The following is a 17,177-nucleotide window of genomic DNA, read 5'->3' on the forward strand; positions in this document are numbered from 1 at the left end:
CTAAGCATCATGTTTAGTGTCTCTATGAGAGTCATAATCAGAACTAACACTTATATAGCATTTACTATGTGCCAGGCACTATTCTAAGCTCTTTACATATATTAACTAACTTACTACTCCCCAAGCATCCAATGAGGTAGGAACTCTTATTATCTTCAGATCATAGATGAAGGAACTGAAAAGCAAAGAGGTCAAGTGCCTTGCCCAGGTCATAAGGCTGAGAAGTGGCAGAGCCACAGTTGAGGCCCAGGTTCTAGGTCCTTAATCCCCAAACTGTATTCACTCTTTTATATGGATATAACGTGGCTCATTTAACTAATCCCTTATTGATGGACATTTAAGTCACTTCTAGTTTTTCTCTTATAAATGAAATTTTGTTTCTTGGCACTCTCCCTATCACATCAAGCTACCCATTTGGGGTAGAGTTTCTGGATTAGCCATTGTAAAAGGCAGAACGTTCATTGGGTAGGCTGTTCTTGGACCTCCACAATCTGGATTCTTTGCTAGCTCTGTAGTGCCAGAGGGAGATGATTTGTCCCTCCTCTCCCAGGATTCAAGGAGGTTTCTGATGGGAGGCTCCGCAGGGCTAACACCCAGCCACCAAACACAGCAATACCTCATAGGAAGTGGGGGCCTAATTGGTTCTGTCTGCCAAGTGTATGGTCCTGGGTGGCCAGGTGGCAGCCACAGTTGCCTGGCACAGAGACCCTCATTACCACCTTGACTAAGTGGTAAAGGGAATCCTGCCACGGTGAAAGAAGTAAACCAATCAGAACTCCTTCTAGGTCCTTATTCCTCATACACAGATGAAAATAAGCCTTCCTGCCTGGGATGTAACAGGCAATCTGGACCAGCTGAATTTGCTCTAAAAGAAAAGTAACTGATAGAGACTTGAGCCAACATGCGTGAGGACAGGCAAGTAAGAAACTCTGTTCTAAATTACAGATAAATTTGAAGAGTATAGTTAGTAGGAGGTAAGTAAAGCTGAAAATGTTAAGAGAATCCATAGTTTCATGTATCCAAGAACAGTAAGATAGCTTAGAAATCAACAAATACAAACTTTCATTTCACAAATGAAGAATAAGAGGCCCAGAGAGCTTATATGGTGGTTCAAGGTCTCACAGTTAGAGCCTGGCTCTTCTCACTGCCAGCCCTAGGACCTTTTGTCTCTAAATTCTCTCCTTCCATGTCTTTGAAAATACATATATGCTGTTTACACTGTTTCTCAGAAGCATCAGGTCTGCCTTCTCTCAAAAAATAAAAAAAGAATGTATGACTAGAAACAGACTCAGTAGCACAGTTTCAAAATTAAAATTAAAGTGTGCTTTTTGCATCTGGCAGCATGAAAAATGAAAGTGTTAGTGCTTTAATTTTAATAATTATCACAGTTAATTGGTAGTATGTTCTTTTCAAAGTCCTTTTGCATGTTTTATCTTGTTTGTTCTCCACAACAGCCATTGAGGTAGGTAGAGAAACATGATGTTATCCTCATTTTATAGATGAATAGACAGATGTCAGGGACATTTCCACTTGACTGTGCATTGGCAGCTGAGATTCAACAAGTTCAAAGCCAAACCTTTGATCCTGCTCTTCTTCCTGTGGTCTGTGTCTCACAGAAAGGTCCCACAACTCTCCCAGTTGCATAAGCAAGAAATCCGGGCATGCTTTCCTCCTCTCCATCCCTAACTCTGATATCCAACTAATCACTCAGCCCTTTAAATTCCATCTTTTTTATGTCTCTCAAAGTGTCCTCTTACTTCTGTTTCCTCTGCCATCATCCTAGTCAGACCACCATTACACATCAGTAGGAAGATTTTAATTATCTTAAAACAGGACTTATTTTTCTATGCTTTCTTCTCTTTATTGGTCAGCTGTGGTAATAATAATGCTGTGGGACAAGCAAGCCCAATACTGAGTGGTTTATAACAATAATCGTTTTTGTTCACATCACATATGTGAGTAAGACAGCTTTTATTTATTCCAGTAGGACTTTCGAGGCTTGGCTCCAGACTGCAGATTTGGTTCAAGTCTGCTCTGTTTTTCTTATTGTTCGGAATCCAATGGGCTCCTCAAGGCAAGCTCTTCTCATGATAATGGAAACATTTCAAGAGGACAAACACAACTGCATTACTCAACCACAAGTACATTTTAAGTCTTTGCTTATGTCATATCCACTAACATCCCACTGGCCAAAGCAAGCCACATGGCAAAGCACAACACCAATGGGGCAGGGATATATATATCCTACCTCTTTTAGGAGGAATTTCAAAACCACTGATCAAGTGTAGCCCCTACTTAAAACACTTGAACACCATTGTTTAATCGTCACTGCCCTAGTAGAAAATTCAAACTCCTTGACTTACTGCACCAACTCAACTCTGTTCACTGCCTACTTCCCTTCTATCCCCACCTTTCACTAAACTGAACTTCTATGTCCCAAGTAGAGTTCTGCTTCTTTTTATCTCCTATCCTTTGACCATGCAATTACTTTTATGCGAAATTCTCTTCCCTCCTTCTTTATTTAACCCCTAATTACATCGGGGTCTCAACACAGATATCAGGTCTATCAAGAAACATCATTGTCTCACCACCAAAACTGCCTTTTCTAAGGTACATCTATATCAATCTGTGCATACCCTTATGGCAGATGTTGTTATACTGTTAAAATAGTTTGTTTCCTTGTCTATCTCCTTCCATGAGTCTGTAAATTCCTTGAGAATATTCATTTTTGTTTCCAAAATGCGTCTCTCTATATATTAACCCAAAGCCAACATATTATTTAATGGAGAAACACTAGAGGCTTTCACATTAGAGTCAGGAGAAGTCAAAGTACCCAATATCCCTACTTGTTTTTAATATTATGTTGGAGGTAATAGCTAATATAATTAAACAAGAGAAAGCAATCACAGGCATAATAATTAAAAAGGAGGAAAATCTCTTTTCAGATGGTAAGATTATATATATAAACTCTCACAATTTCTAATGAAGAAACTATTAAAACAGTAAGAGGGACTTCCCTGATGGCCCAATAGTTAAGAATCTGCCCACCAATGCAGGGGACACGGGTTTGATTTCCAGTCCGGGAAGATCCCACATGCCATGGAGCAACTAAGCCTGTGCACCACAACTACTGAGCCTGCACTCTAGAGCCCGTGAGCCACAACTACTGAAGCCCACGTGCCTAGAGCTCATGCTCTGCAACAAGAGAAGCCACCGCGATGAGAAGCCCTTGCACCGCAACGAAGAGTAGCCCCCGCTCGCTGCAACTAGAGAAAGCCCACAAGCAGCAACAAAGACCCAACGCAGCCATAAATAAATAAATAAATAAATAAATAAATAAATAAATAAATTTATTTAAAAAAAGAACAGTAAGAGAATTTGGCAAAATAGAGTTATAGCATCAATATCCACAAATCAATGGCTTATATATATATATATATATATATATATATATATATATATATATATATGTATATACACACACACACACACACACATACGTATGTACAAAAACTAGTTAGAAAATAAAATGGAAAACACCATTTACAATAGCAAATAGATACTTAACTAAATTAACTAATAAATAAATCAAGTACATAGGTATAAACTGAACAAGAAATAATGTCCAAACATTTATGAGGAAAAATATAAAATACTCCTGAAAAACATGAGTATATTTGAATGATGGAAAGGCATGCTATTATATTCTTGTACAGAAAAAATTAACATCATCAATTTCTATCAAAATCCCAATGACCTTTTTTGTATAAATATAAAAACTCATCCTAAAATTCATATGGGATCTCAAGGGACCTTGAATATCCAAAACAATCCTGAAAAAGAACAAAGCTGGAGGACTTATACTTTCTGATTTCAAAACTAACTGCAAAGATACAATAATCAAAATGGTATAGTACTGGCATAAAGACAGACATATGGACCAATGGAATAGAATAGGGAGTTCAAAAATACACCTTCATATATATGCTGAAATGATTTTTTTTTTTAGATTTATTTATTTATTTATTTATTTTTGGCTGCGTTGGGTCTTCGTTGCTGTGCGTGGGCTTTCTCTAGCTGTGGGGAGTGGGGGCTACTCTTCGTTGTGGTGCACAGGCTTCTCATTGTGGTGGCTTCTCTTGTTGCAGAGCATGGGCCCTAGGGTGTGCGGGCTTTAGTAGTTGTGGCGCATGGATTCAGTAGTTGTGGCTCTCAGGCTCTAGAGCACAGGCTCAGTAGTTGTGGCTCACGGGCTTAGTTGCTCCGTGGCATGTGGGATCTTCCCGGACCAGGGCTCAAACCCGTGTCTCCTGCATTGGCAGGTGGATTCTTAACCACTGTGCCACCAGGGAAGCCTGAAATGATTTTTTGACAAGGATGCCAAGATGATTCAATTGGAAAAAGACGGTTTTTTCAACAAATGGTACTGGGAAAACTGGATATCTGCATACAAAAGTATGATCACCATATACAAAAATTAACTCAAAATGACTCTATGACTTAAATATAAGATCTAAGCCTATAAAACTCTTAAAAGGAAAAATAGGGAAAAACCTTCACATTAGATCTGGCAATGATTTCTTGGATCTGACCCCAAAGGCACATGCACCAGAATAAAAAATTGACAAACTGGATTTCATGAAAATTTTAAAATGTTGCGCATCAAAACACACTATCAAGAGAGTAGAAAGGCAGCCCACAGAATGGGAGAAAATATGTGCAAAACATATATCTGATAAGGGGATTAATGTCCAGAATATATAGAGAACTCCTAAAGCTCAACAACAAAAAAAACAACCTGATTCAAAAATGGGTAAAGGCCTCGCATAGACATTTCTCCAAAGAAGATACACAATGACCAATAAGCACATGAAAAGATATTCAACATCACTATCACATTAACGAAATGCAAATCAAAACTATAATGAGGTACCACCTCATACGCATTAGGATAGCTACTAGTAAAAAAAAAAAAAAGGAAAAAAAAAACCAGAAAATAACAAATGTTTGCAAGGATGTAGAGAAATTGGAACCCTTGTGCACTGTTGGTGAGAATGTAATATGGTACAGCCGCTGTACAGCAGTTTCTCAAAAAGTTAAAAATAGAATTACCATTAGGTCCAGCTAGTCCACTTCTGGTAATACACAAAAGAGTTGAAAGGAAGGTCTCAAGGAGATATTTGTACAGCCATGTTCATAGCAGCATTATTCGCAATAGCTAAAATGGAGAAGAAACCCAAATGTCCATCAACAGATGAATGGATAAGCAAAATGTGGTGTATGCCTGCAATGGAATATTATTCAGCCTTAAAAATATAGGAAAGTCTGATACAGGCTACAACACGGATAATTTTCACATTTGCTAAGTGAAATAAGCCTGTTACAAAAAGGCAAATACTGTATGGTTTACTTATGCAAGATACTCAGAGTAGTCAAATCATAGAGACAGAAAGTAGAATGGTGGAGCCAGGGCCTGAGGGGAGGAGGGAATAGGCAGTTGTTTAATAGGTATAGAGTCTCAGTTTTGTATGATAAAAAGAGTTCTGTGGATGCATGGTGGTGATGGTTGCACAATAATATGAGTAGACTTAATGCTACTGAACTGCGCACTTAAAAATGGTGAAGATAATGAATTTTATGTCATGTGTATTTTACCACAATTCTGAAGAATGGGAAAAAACATGAACAAAATCAAGATGTCAATCCTCCCTGAGGTAATTTATAAACTTAATGTGATTCCAGTAAAAATAGTATCAGATTTTTGTTTTGTAAATAGTCAAATTGGTTATAAAGTTAATTTGAAATAATAAACAAGCAAGAATAGTCAGTAAAACCCTGAATAGAAAAGCAGTGGGTACATGGCTAGCATTACCAGATATAAAATGTAAAATCTCTGTCTCTAAAATAGTGTTATTTTGGCACATAAATAGATGAGACTAATAGAATTGAAAAAAAAAGTGAAGAAATAGACCCAATGGCATATGCAATTTTGTGTATAATAAAGATGACATCACAAATTAGTAGGGAAAAATATACTTTTTAGTAAGCAATATAGGATTATCTAGCCACAGAGAAAATTTTAAATCGTGTATATTCTTCACATATTATACATGTAATGATGTATACCAGGATGAATTCCAAATGGATCAGGGAATTAATATACAAAATAACTGCAGGGGCTTCCCTGGTGGCGCAGTGGTTGAGAATCTGCCTGCCAATGCAGGGGACACGGGTTCGAGCCCTGGTCTGGGAAGATTCCACATGCCGCAGAGCAACTAGGCCCGTGAGCCACAATTACTGAGCCTGCGCGTCTGGAGCCTGTGCTCCGCAACGGGAGACGCCGCGATAGTGAGAGGCCCACGCACCGCGATGAAGAGTGGCCCCCACTTGCCACAACTAGAGAAAGCCCTCTCACAGAAACGAAGGCCCAACACAGCCATAAATAAATAAATAAATAAATAATTGGATCATCACGTTTAAAAAAAAAAAAACCACCTTGAGATATAATTTCTCACCTATTACACTGGCAAAAGTCCAGAAAATTGACAACATACTTTGTTAGAAGGTAGAGGAAATTTAAAATGGAACAACCACTTTGGAAGGAAATTAGGCAATAATCAGCAAAACTACTTATGTATGAATTTTTTGACATGAAAATCTCACTTTCAGAAATCTATCCCAAAGGTATACTGGAAATATGTTTAACAATTTATGTAGAAGGTATTCATTGCAGCATTACTTATTATATCAAAAACTGTAAACAACCTAAATTTCCATCAACAAGGGACAGGTTGAAAATACTAAGGTACATCCATACATGGAGTATTATAAAAACTTTAATAAAATTGTAGAAAGTAATGAAGAATATCACTATATATATGAATCATATATATACACACATATACATATATATAATTGTATGGATATATCCATACTATATATCATTGTATGGAATAATATAGCTAGATATACTATTAATTAAACAAAAGCAAAGTGAAGAAAAGTATGTAGATTATGCATCTAAATATCTATTATTGCTTATGTTTTTAAAAATGAAGGAATTAATACTTTTTTTTTTTTAAATGGTTACCTATTGGGACTAGAGGGAATATAATGGAGGGATCGAGAATAGAAACCACAAATCTCTGACTAAATCTTGTTCTGTAGATTTGGCTTTGGAACTATTTAAATATTTCACATAAATATAAAACTAACTTAAATGTTTAAAAAACTCAAGCCCTAAAAATTGAAAACAAAATAAAGTAAGTCTGTTTTAGTTATCTATTGCTGCATAACAAATTGTCTGAAAAGGTGACCAGTTAAACCAATAACCATATATTCTCTCTCACTGTTTCTGAGGGACAAGAATCCAGGAATGGCTTAGATGAGTAGTTCTCGTTCAAGGTCTCCCATGAAATTTCATGCCAAATGTCAGCAGGAATGCAGTCACCTGAAGGCTTACCCAGGGCTAGAAGATCCACTTCTAGGCCCCTTTGAGTGGCTATTGACAGAGGCCTCAGTTACTTGCTGGCTGTGACCAGAGATATTGTCTCTTTTCAATTTGGGCCTCTCCATAGGGCTGCTTGTGACATGGTATCTGGCTTCCCCAAGATAAGTTATCCCAGAAAAAGAGAGAGAGAGAGAGAGCGTGTGTGTGCACAACCAAAACTGAAGCCCCAATGTCTTTTTAATAACCTAATCTCAGAAGTGGCATACCATCACTTGTACAGTGTTCTTCCATTGGTTATCCAGACTAATTCTAATTAAGTGTGGAGGGGAAGGCCTGCACAAGAACATGAGTACTAGGAGGCAGGGATCGCTGGGGCCGCCTTGGAGACTAGCTACCACATGAACCTATGTATTAATTGACAGCAAAACCAAAGAACGTGGAACTATTGTAAATAACTTTAAAACATAATGACTTCACTGTATGTCTCTAGTGGGGTATATACTCTAAGGAAAATTTTTTTGAAAAAATACCTTTAAAGGTTTTCAGTAACCATTATGTTGATATTGTTCTTCTGTATGTGTACTGGGGGATAAAGCAAATGAGACACTATCTTCATGGTTTTGGGACTTGGAATTTCTAGTGTAGGAGAAATGAAATATAGCTATAATATTGATGAGACAATATAAAACTCCTATACTCCTACATCTGATTTGGAAATATCAGTATGAACTCTTTTTTTAAAAAAAAATACATTTCCTAGCCTTGTCCATTGAAAAATGTAGAAACAATCCCATATGAATGAGCACCCTACCACCTGCATTGTGTTCAGTAAATTCTAAAGGCTGATTCCAGCTTTGAGCCTGTAACATCTGCTTACCCCAAAAACAATGTAGATACCAAAGACCTTCCAAGACTTGTCAAGAAAAGACTCAGGATCTAACTTAAAATGGCTCCCACTAAAAAAAAAAAAAAAATTAAAGGCTCCCACTAGTCAAAGTGGGACATTTTGGATATCAATAAAAATAATAATTATAATAGATTTAAAGGCATTCAATATGTTTAAATCCATAAGTTTACAGTGATTTTTAAAAACAAAAACAAAAACAATTGGTCACCTCTGAAGAAAGCTAGGAGACAAACAATTTTTAAATTAGTGCATTAAAGAATCAAGCATTTATTCAATGTGCCTTTTCTCCACAAACTGTATCTTAGATAATGGTTGATAAGGGACAGTCTCTCTTTAGAGAAATATTACTACCAATAAATGAGAAGTAATAGTAGAGTGAGAATACCACTATTTTCTAAAATCCTAACGAAAAAAAATGGACTAAAGCAATGATTATCAGTGCCTGTGAATAACACAAAAAGGAAGACAACCTGACAGCATTTGCTTCCATGGGAAAATATACCAACTATGAAACGATTGAACTTGACTGTGATCAAGATTCTAGATCTAACTGCTGTTTTACAGGAATTATATGGGCCAATTTGTTAAACAGCAACAAAATCCAGACGGTGGAAAACTTTACAGGGCAGACAACTCAGCTTCTTCAACAAATAAATTACAAGGGAAAAAATGTGAAAAGAAAGGTGGTGGGGGGGTAGGAAAAACTAGAAATTTTTTTTTTTTTTTTGGGCTGCATTGTATCTTCGCTGCTGCATGCGGGCTTTCTCTAGTTGCAGCGAGCAGAGGCTACTCTTCATTGTGGTGCACAGCCTCTAGGCTTAAGTAGTTGTGGTGCACGAGCTTAGTTGCTCCGTGGCATGTGGGATCTTCCCAGACCAGGGCTCAAACCCATGTCCCCTGCATTGGCAGGTAGATTCTTAACCACTGCGCCACCAGGGAAGCCCAGGAAGAACTAGAAATTTTAAAAGATGTAAGTGATATTAGCCAGTTGCAATATGTGGATATTATTTGGCTCCTGATTTGAATAAACAAACTAATAATACTATTTATCAGATAATTGGGGGATTTTGAACACTCACTAGGTAGTTGATGATATTAAGGAATTACTGTTAATAAGGAATTTTTTAGTGTAATAATGTCATTGTGGTTATGTTTAAAAAGAATCTTTATCCTTTGGTCAGTGGTTCACAAATTTTATTGTGCATTAGAATTACTGGAGTACTTGTTAAAACACAGATTTCTAGGCTCCCAACCCTAGAAATTCTCATTCAATGGGTCTAGGGTGGGTCTTGAGAATTCACATTTCTAACAAGTTTCAAGGTGATACTGAGGCTTGTGACCCAAGGACCACACTGTAAAAATCACTGCTTTATAAATACATGCTAAAACAATGCAGATGAAATAATACACTGCCTGGGGTTCACGTCATCTCTGGTGGGGGGTGATGTGGATATAAAGAAACAAGGTTTTCAGTTGATAACTGAAGCTTGGTGATGAGTTTATGGAGTTTCATCATACTATTCTTGCTACATGTGCCTATGTGTAAATTTTTCCATAATTAGAAGTTAAAATTTAAATAAAATATAAATTTTACAAAAATAAATAAGCCAAATGATTAACTCTAATATTTACTGTATTAATATGTTTAAAGTATATATTAAAATCATATATATATATAAATTTGGAAATACTATTTTTTCAATTCTACATTTCTCAAAAACTATCAAATATTTTACATGCATCTTTCTCATGGTTGTAGTTATTATCACTAGTGTCCTTTTTTGAGCCATTTAGCAGCCTTCTAGAATGCATCAAGACCTTGGCCTAAGTTATTTAAGAAATAGAACTTTTCAACTCTGCATTTAATGCTGTCTCTCTAAATTTTCACCCAAGTCACAGCTATCCATTGCCTAATATTAAGACAGTTTGTTGTGTTCACTTGTCTTGGTGCAGAGTATTCATGTCTTCTACAATATAACCACTTAAAAATAGTTTTATTTATAAGCCATCTCTTCAAAAGACTTGTTTACACTTCCAACACTTTCAAGTTCTAACGCCCAAGGACAGTTGCTGAATCTGTGTTAAATTTCTGTGCTTCATTTGTACCGATTCTTTGAGGTCAATATTACAAAACTAGCATCACTCAAAGTTATTTCAGGCTACTGTGTCATCCATTCCCAAGCAGTATTTTTTGATTCAAAGTAAAACAAATGAGAGAAAGCTGTAGTATCAGAGACTTTATAGGTACTCTGACAACTCCTGAAGTCAGAAACATAGTGATTCTTGATCAGAATTTCCCATTTTATCTTCTTTGACACTTTAGGAACACTCTTTGCTTTTGAAAAACAGCCCAGGATGATTTATATCAGTGAAAGGAGAAGCCTGAGGCCTGGCGTGCCCTTGGCCTGAACAAGACATCGTCATCATTCTGACACTTTCTTGGTTTCTTCTTCAAGTTCAGTGTTTTTCTTGACGCTGGGAGTCAGCAGGATACAAGAGAGTTCTGGCCTTCATAGGGTTCTAAAGAAGCATTTATCAACACATCATTCTCATGGGGTCAAGGTGTTCTTTAGTCCCCTTTATTCCCATTTATACACCAAATTTATTGAGTGCCTTTATCTTTGACACAAGAGATACAGGTGAACAAGGCAGGTATGATTGCTGACCGCCCCTCATAGATCTTTTGGAAGGAGATACACAAAAAATAGCAAACAAATTCATAATATAGTTGTACAATATGCAAAATATTTAAAATACATTATGGCATTCATTCTTCACAGCATTCCTGGGAGCACAATATATTTTCCCCTTTCCATAGGCAAGGCCATAAAATTTAGTCTGTAATGTCTAGGCCAAAAGATCTATGAGGGGCAGTCAGCAATCATACCTGTCCTGTTCACCTGTATCTCTAGTGCCAAAGATAAAGGCACTCAATAAATTTGGTGAATAAATGGGAATAAAGGGACTAAAGAACACCTTGACTCAATGAGAATGATAAGTGTTGATAAATGCATCTTTAGAATACTATAATATAGAAGTGTATCAATTCTTAGAGGCAGAAAATATTTATATGTACCTGAAAATATAAATATTTTATATTACAAGTAATTTATAAAGAAACGTATTGTTCTGAGAACACTATGTCTGAAATACCTAACTAAATACCTTGCAGAATGAAACTGTTCTGTGGACGGACTGTGGAATCGTTCTCATCCCAGAGGAAAGGTGAAAAGCAGGGTCCAAATCTTTTTTTTTTTAAGTATTTAGTTATTTATTTATTTATGGCTGTGTTGGGCCTTCGTTTCTGTGCGAGGGCTTTCTCTAGTTGCGGCAAGCGGGGGCCACTCTTCATCGCGGTGCGCGGGCCTCTCACTATCGCGGATTCTCTTGTTGCGGACCACAGGCTCCAGACGCGCAGGCTCAGTAGTTGTGGCTCACGGGCCCAGTTGCTCTGCGGCATGTGAGATCTTCCCTGACCAGGGCTCAAACCCGTGTCCCCTGCCCTGGCAGGCAGATTCTCAACCACTGCGCCACCAGGGAAGCCCAGGGCCCAAATCTTATCTGCACAATTTACTAGGGAGTAAATTTTGGGCAAGTCTAGCCTAGTCCTAGATCTACTAAAAACATTACCATGACTCCCCACTGCCCTCAGGATAAAGCACAGATACTAACAAGAGTTAAGGCTATTCACCTCCTTTCTCCTGCCTCCCTCTCCAGCCTTGCCTTTTGTCTTTCCAAAAACTTAAGTGATGCTCTGAGAACATCCATTACTCTCTTTTAGGCACGTGTGTGCACCTTTGAGGTTTTCTACATCCAGTTTCCTTTTCCTGTACTCTTCCTTCTTCTCTTCTCCTCTTTATTCCCCTTTATTCCCATTCCGTCTATCACGGAAGTCTCCACTCCTTAGCCTATCCAAATCTAGCTCATATTTCAAGCCTAGACTTAAATGTCATTGCTTCCAGACCTGGACCACCAAGTCCAGGTTAGATGGACCCATGGGCTGTTCTAATAGTGTCCCTTACCATCCCATGGTGTACTATCACAGTCGCTTGCCATGCCTCTCATCATCTGTAAGCTCTGTGAGAGCAGAGGCCATATCTGTTTTATTCACTGTAGGGCCTATCACAGTGCCTGGCCTAGTCTAGGCAAGCCATAAATATTTCTTAAATGAAGGAATACAGTTACTTAACTTCTGTAAGCCTCAGCATTCCAAATATAAAAAGGTACAAATACTACCTATCTTATAGGGTTGTTGTACGGATTAAATTGAATGATATAAACAAAGTACTCATACGGTACCTTGTAGAGAGTATGTGCCCAATATATGTCTTGTTATTATTATGCCTATTTTAGAACCCTCTGCCACTCCTGCTCACTCTGCCCACTCTAGAGACCCTCTTGAATTTTCTTTAAAATATTTCATGACTATACAGCATCTGTAGGTTGCTATTCATACTGATAGGTTATTCAATATAACTATCAATTAAGTACAGACACAGTTTTCAGATCCTTCTGATAATGTCTCCTTTCAATTACTTGACATTAAAAATAGCCATGTGATTCAATTTGTACCCAGGATTTTATTTTAATCAGGTATGGCAAGGTGACACATATAGAGGCAACTGCCTTTGAAAGAATGTATTATTTACATTTCCCAGTGAAAAGGGGGCATGCCACACCATGCAGGGCCACATGTAGAAGCACCAGAGTCAATCAAGAGGCAGAGGAGTGAGGGGAAAGCACAGGCCACAGCCTTTACTGGGGTTTCCATGGGAAAGGTAATGCAGGGCAGGGTAAATAGACCAGAACTGGCTGGTTTGAACAATTCCAGTGGGCTTTGGGCCCACTGGAGGCCCAAAGAGGGGCTGTCCCCAGTCTGATATCTGGACCTGGGTAGACTTAGGGCAGGGGAAATATTGGCTTGGTGTGTGAGAGTTAGATAAAGGAGGTGGTTGGAGATATGGACTTAGGATTGGTTGGTTCACATATTAAAGATGTATTAGCAGGCAAGCTGCTTACTATCTCTAGGAATTAGTTAGCCCTTGAAGGGGCAGTCTCCTCCAGCCAGCAAGGTCCCCAAGATGTCAAACCATCATAAAATACAGAAAATAAAAAACATTATTAATACATCATACACCATGGCATGAGGGAATGGGATTTTATCATTGACCCTTGTTCCATCATTTATTCTGTTGTAGCCTTTAATAACATTGCTCTTGGGGGTGTAATATTCTGGGTGTTTTAATCTCTTCTATTCCATTCTTGACAAAGCTCACAATTGCCTTTGCTGCCCTTCTTGAATCTGCTAATTGAAACAGCCCAAAGATAGCCCTATCTCTAATAATAGCCCTCCATTTGCCTATAAACACCTTATGGTCTACCTATTTTTTCTTCGTCACAGACACCTTCTTTATTGCACAAATGAAAAAGTGTCTAATTGTCCATTTATTTATCAAACTTGTGTTAATTGCATAATGATGAAGTTAATGTTGAGGTAACCTTTCTCTTCTGTGGGGATTCAATGACTCAATGACCACATGGGCTGAAGTCATTTGGAACTGTGAATGTGTTTTAAGTATTTGTTGACTCGGACTTCCCTGGTGGTGCACTGGTTAAGAATCCACCTGCCAGTGCAGGGGACATGGGTTCGAGCCCTGGTCCGGGAAGATTCCACATGCTGCGGAGCAACTAAGCCCGTGCGCCACAACTACTGAGCCTGAGCTCTAGAGCCCGCGAGCCACAACTACTGAGCCCACGTGCCACAACTACTGAAGCCCACGTGCCTAGAGCCTGTGATCCGCAACAAGAGGAGCCACTGCAATGAGAAGCCCAAGCACTGCAACGAAGAGTAGCCCCCGCTAGACACAACTAGAGAAAAGCCCGTGCGCAGCAACAAAGACCCAATGCAGCCAAAAATAAATAAATAAATAAATAAATTTATTTAAAAAAAAAAAAAGAATTTGTTGACTCATTCATATCCTCCCTTTTTTTCTCTTTCTCTTCACCCACCCCTTCTGATCCTTACTACCATTTGTCTGTTTCTTTAAGATTCCCAACCAGGAAAATGTCTACTGCAGCTCTGTACCAACTGGAGACCAGTCCCTGTCCTATATCCATGGCCTCCCCAGGAGAAACCTTAGAGACTCGTCCTTAGAACAGATGGCAAGGGGCAGCTCTGACCAACCCAATGTGTGTATCCTAAGAGTTGTTGGGCTGTTTTCTATTGTGGTTGAAGGGGTATTATTTGTTGACTGTATATTTTGATGTGAAACAGATAATAAGAAGGTCTGAGCATGGACTGGTGGACACCACACTCCACATGTCCCATCAGCTTTCAAGGAAGCTTCCCTGAGGAGTTCACAGGCAAACCTCAAATGATTCCCCTGAACATTGCATCTTACTTCCCCCTTCCTCCTCCCAGATCCAATGGGTCTCTAAGATTTGTTATTCTAAATTCTCATATAATCAAAAAATTATGTAAAAGACAGATGATACACATTAAGCTAAAGGAAAATATCCTAAAATAGGAAGAAATACTACCAGTGGATAAATCCCTTGTGAGCATGTGTTGATGGAAAATCAGGCCAAAACCAATCTCATAGGTCTAATCTGAGGATTTAGTAGTATAATAAATGCAAATTACCTGGTCTCATGTTTAGCATTTAGTAGGTACTCAAATAAATGTTAGTTCTATCTCCTGCCCATCCCTAATCTGTGAAAATAGAATCAGTTGTATATTTATGAGAAGTATTTAGCAATACAATATCAACCTATTAGTATAAACTCTCTGAATCTTCAGTTCAAGCCAATTCTCCAGCCTGAGATCTAGTTTCTATCAGGACCTTATCTGGCTTCCCATCCCCGTGCTACACCCTCTACTGCCCTGGCGTTGTCTGCCCACCAGACCAGAGTCCCTAGCATGTCATCCAGCCCAGCAATGGAAATGATGACATTCTTTTAGTCCTTTCCTATGTAAAAAAAAAAAAAAAAAAAAAAAGTCTTGAGTTTTTCACCTAGGTAAATAAGGCCTTGCCCCTAAGTAATCTGACTATATCTGTTGAATATATCTATGTAAGAGATGTGTGTGAGAGAGAGAAGCTAGAGGCTAGGTTATGCTGTTGTAACAAATTGCCCCAAAGTTTCAGTGGCTCAAAACAATAAAAGTTTATTTTTCATAATGAGTCCACCCCAGGGTCTTCTCAGTACCATCATCATCTTAGCTCCAAACCCATGCTGATGAAGCATCCACTCTGTAGGATTTTTGAAAGTGATGGCAGAGGGGAAGAAGAGAGACCTGGAGGGTGTCATGTCAGCAGTTTAATCCTCGGCCCAGAAGTAGCACATGTCACTTCTGCTCACAACTCACTGGCCAGAACTGGTCATCACCCTACTCAACCACAAGACAACCAGGAAGTATTATTTTACCGTATGTCCAGAAGGGAAAATAAAATGAATAGTTGGTAAAAAAAAGCACTAATAATTATTATATTTTAAAACCTGTTTTTAACACTTTTAATGCTAAAACTTTTCCAAATACATTTTATCTCAGCAGGCATCTTCTTTCCCCTACATGTAAATTAAATGGGGATGTTCTGTTTGATATTTAATTTTCAGGTGAATTATGAAAAGCTACTCTGGTTTTTAAAAGTTGCAGCTTCAGATGATCCACAGCAAAACAAAAGAGTTGAGGACAGCAAGGTGAAAGAAACTCAGGGTGGTAGCCATCAGAGGTACTTTTCTCCCTTTTTGTGGGCATAGTGTTTGTAGACTTCAAGAGCTGGCAGGGATTGTGGAGGTCGTACACTCGAAAACTTCACCTAATGCAGAATCACTTTGCTCTTCACCAACAGTTGGCTTCTGCTTATAGTTTTTTTCTCTCTTGTACTCAGGCCAGCATAGAAAGTTATTTGCAACAATTACCAGCTTCTTAACGTCAAGCAAGTGTCTTTTTTATGAAGTTGCCATGTGAAAATGAAGAACCTCATTATGAAATAAGAAATGAGTGTATACCGGGGGGGAGCTCCAGTTCATACAGTATGATTCCAGAAATATGTTCGGTCAGTGAACTCCTGGGTTACAGGCACTAGCAGAGAAAGGTTTGAGGCACAGAAATCAAAAATTCCTTTACATAATCTCAAAGGAAAGAAATGACTCAACGTAAAAATAGGATGTGAGGAATAGCATTAGAAATGAGGCACAGTAAAGCATGATAGTCTCTGTGTTCTCCACGAAAAATGACAAAGTGCAGTGGTTAGGAGCATAACTTCATTGACAGAAGCCTGTGCTCAATTCCTGTTTCTGCCCATTAGTGGCTCTGCAACATTTGGCTGGTCACTTAACCCTCTCTGTGTTTCCATTCTCCAACTGTAAAATGGGAACAATGATAGATTTCCTTTCACTTCATAGATTTGTAAGAGGAACTGAGTTAGTCAATGCAAAGTTCTTAAAAATAGTACCTGATAGATAGTAAGTGCTATATAAGTGTTTTTTACTATTTTAAACTATCCTACCAGAAGACACTCTTTCCCGTTGCAAATAATGTGAGGTAGTGGTTAAGAGCCATGGCATAGAAGTGTATCACTTCACTCTAGGAAAAAGGCACAATGTCCTATAAAAATATCCCTGGGCCAAGTGATAGACTTGATTCCTTTCTATGATGTGCCCTTTTTGACTGCAGTACTTCACTCAACACACATTCATTGAATGCCAGCTGCTTGCCAGGCACACTTTGCTGAGCACAGTGAATTCAGAGATTGGCAAGGCCCAGTCTCTCCCTCAGGGGTAAAGAAAGTGATGCTGCCATGTGGGTACACCAGTCAA

The 17,177-nt window shown here is 38.4% G+C and overlaps 1 protein-coding gene across 1 annotated transcript in view; it reads left to right on the forward strand.

Annotated features, from left to right (window-relative positions):
• The window catches only part of LOC309620066 (uncharacterized protein C1orf87), a gene marked incomplete at its 5' end in the record, with an annotated part of 104,814 nt that overhangs the window by 23,349 nt on the left and 64,288 nt on the right, over positions 1-17,177 (forward strand). The window contains 2 exon segments of the mRNA XM_082376078.1: positions 14,406-14,610; positions 15,949-16,087. Coding sequence (XP_082232204.1) covers positions 14,406-14,610; positions 15,949-16,087 — 344 coding nt within the window.

The sequence above is a fragment of the Balaenoptera borealis genome (assembly GCF_965194805.1).
Source record: "Balaenoptera borealis genome assembly, chromosome: 1".
In the NCBI taxonomy this organism is placed as follows: Eukaryota; Metazoa; Chordata; class Mammalia; order Artiodactyla; family Balaenopteridae; genus Balaenoptera; species Balaenoptera borealis.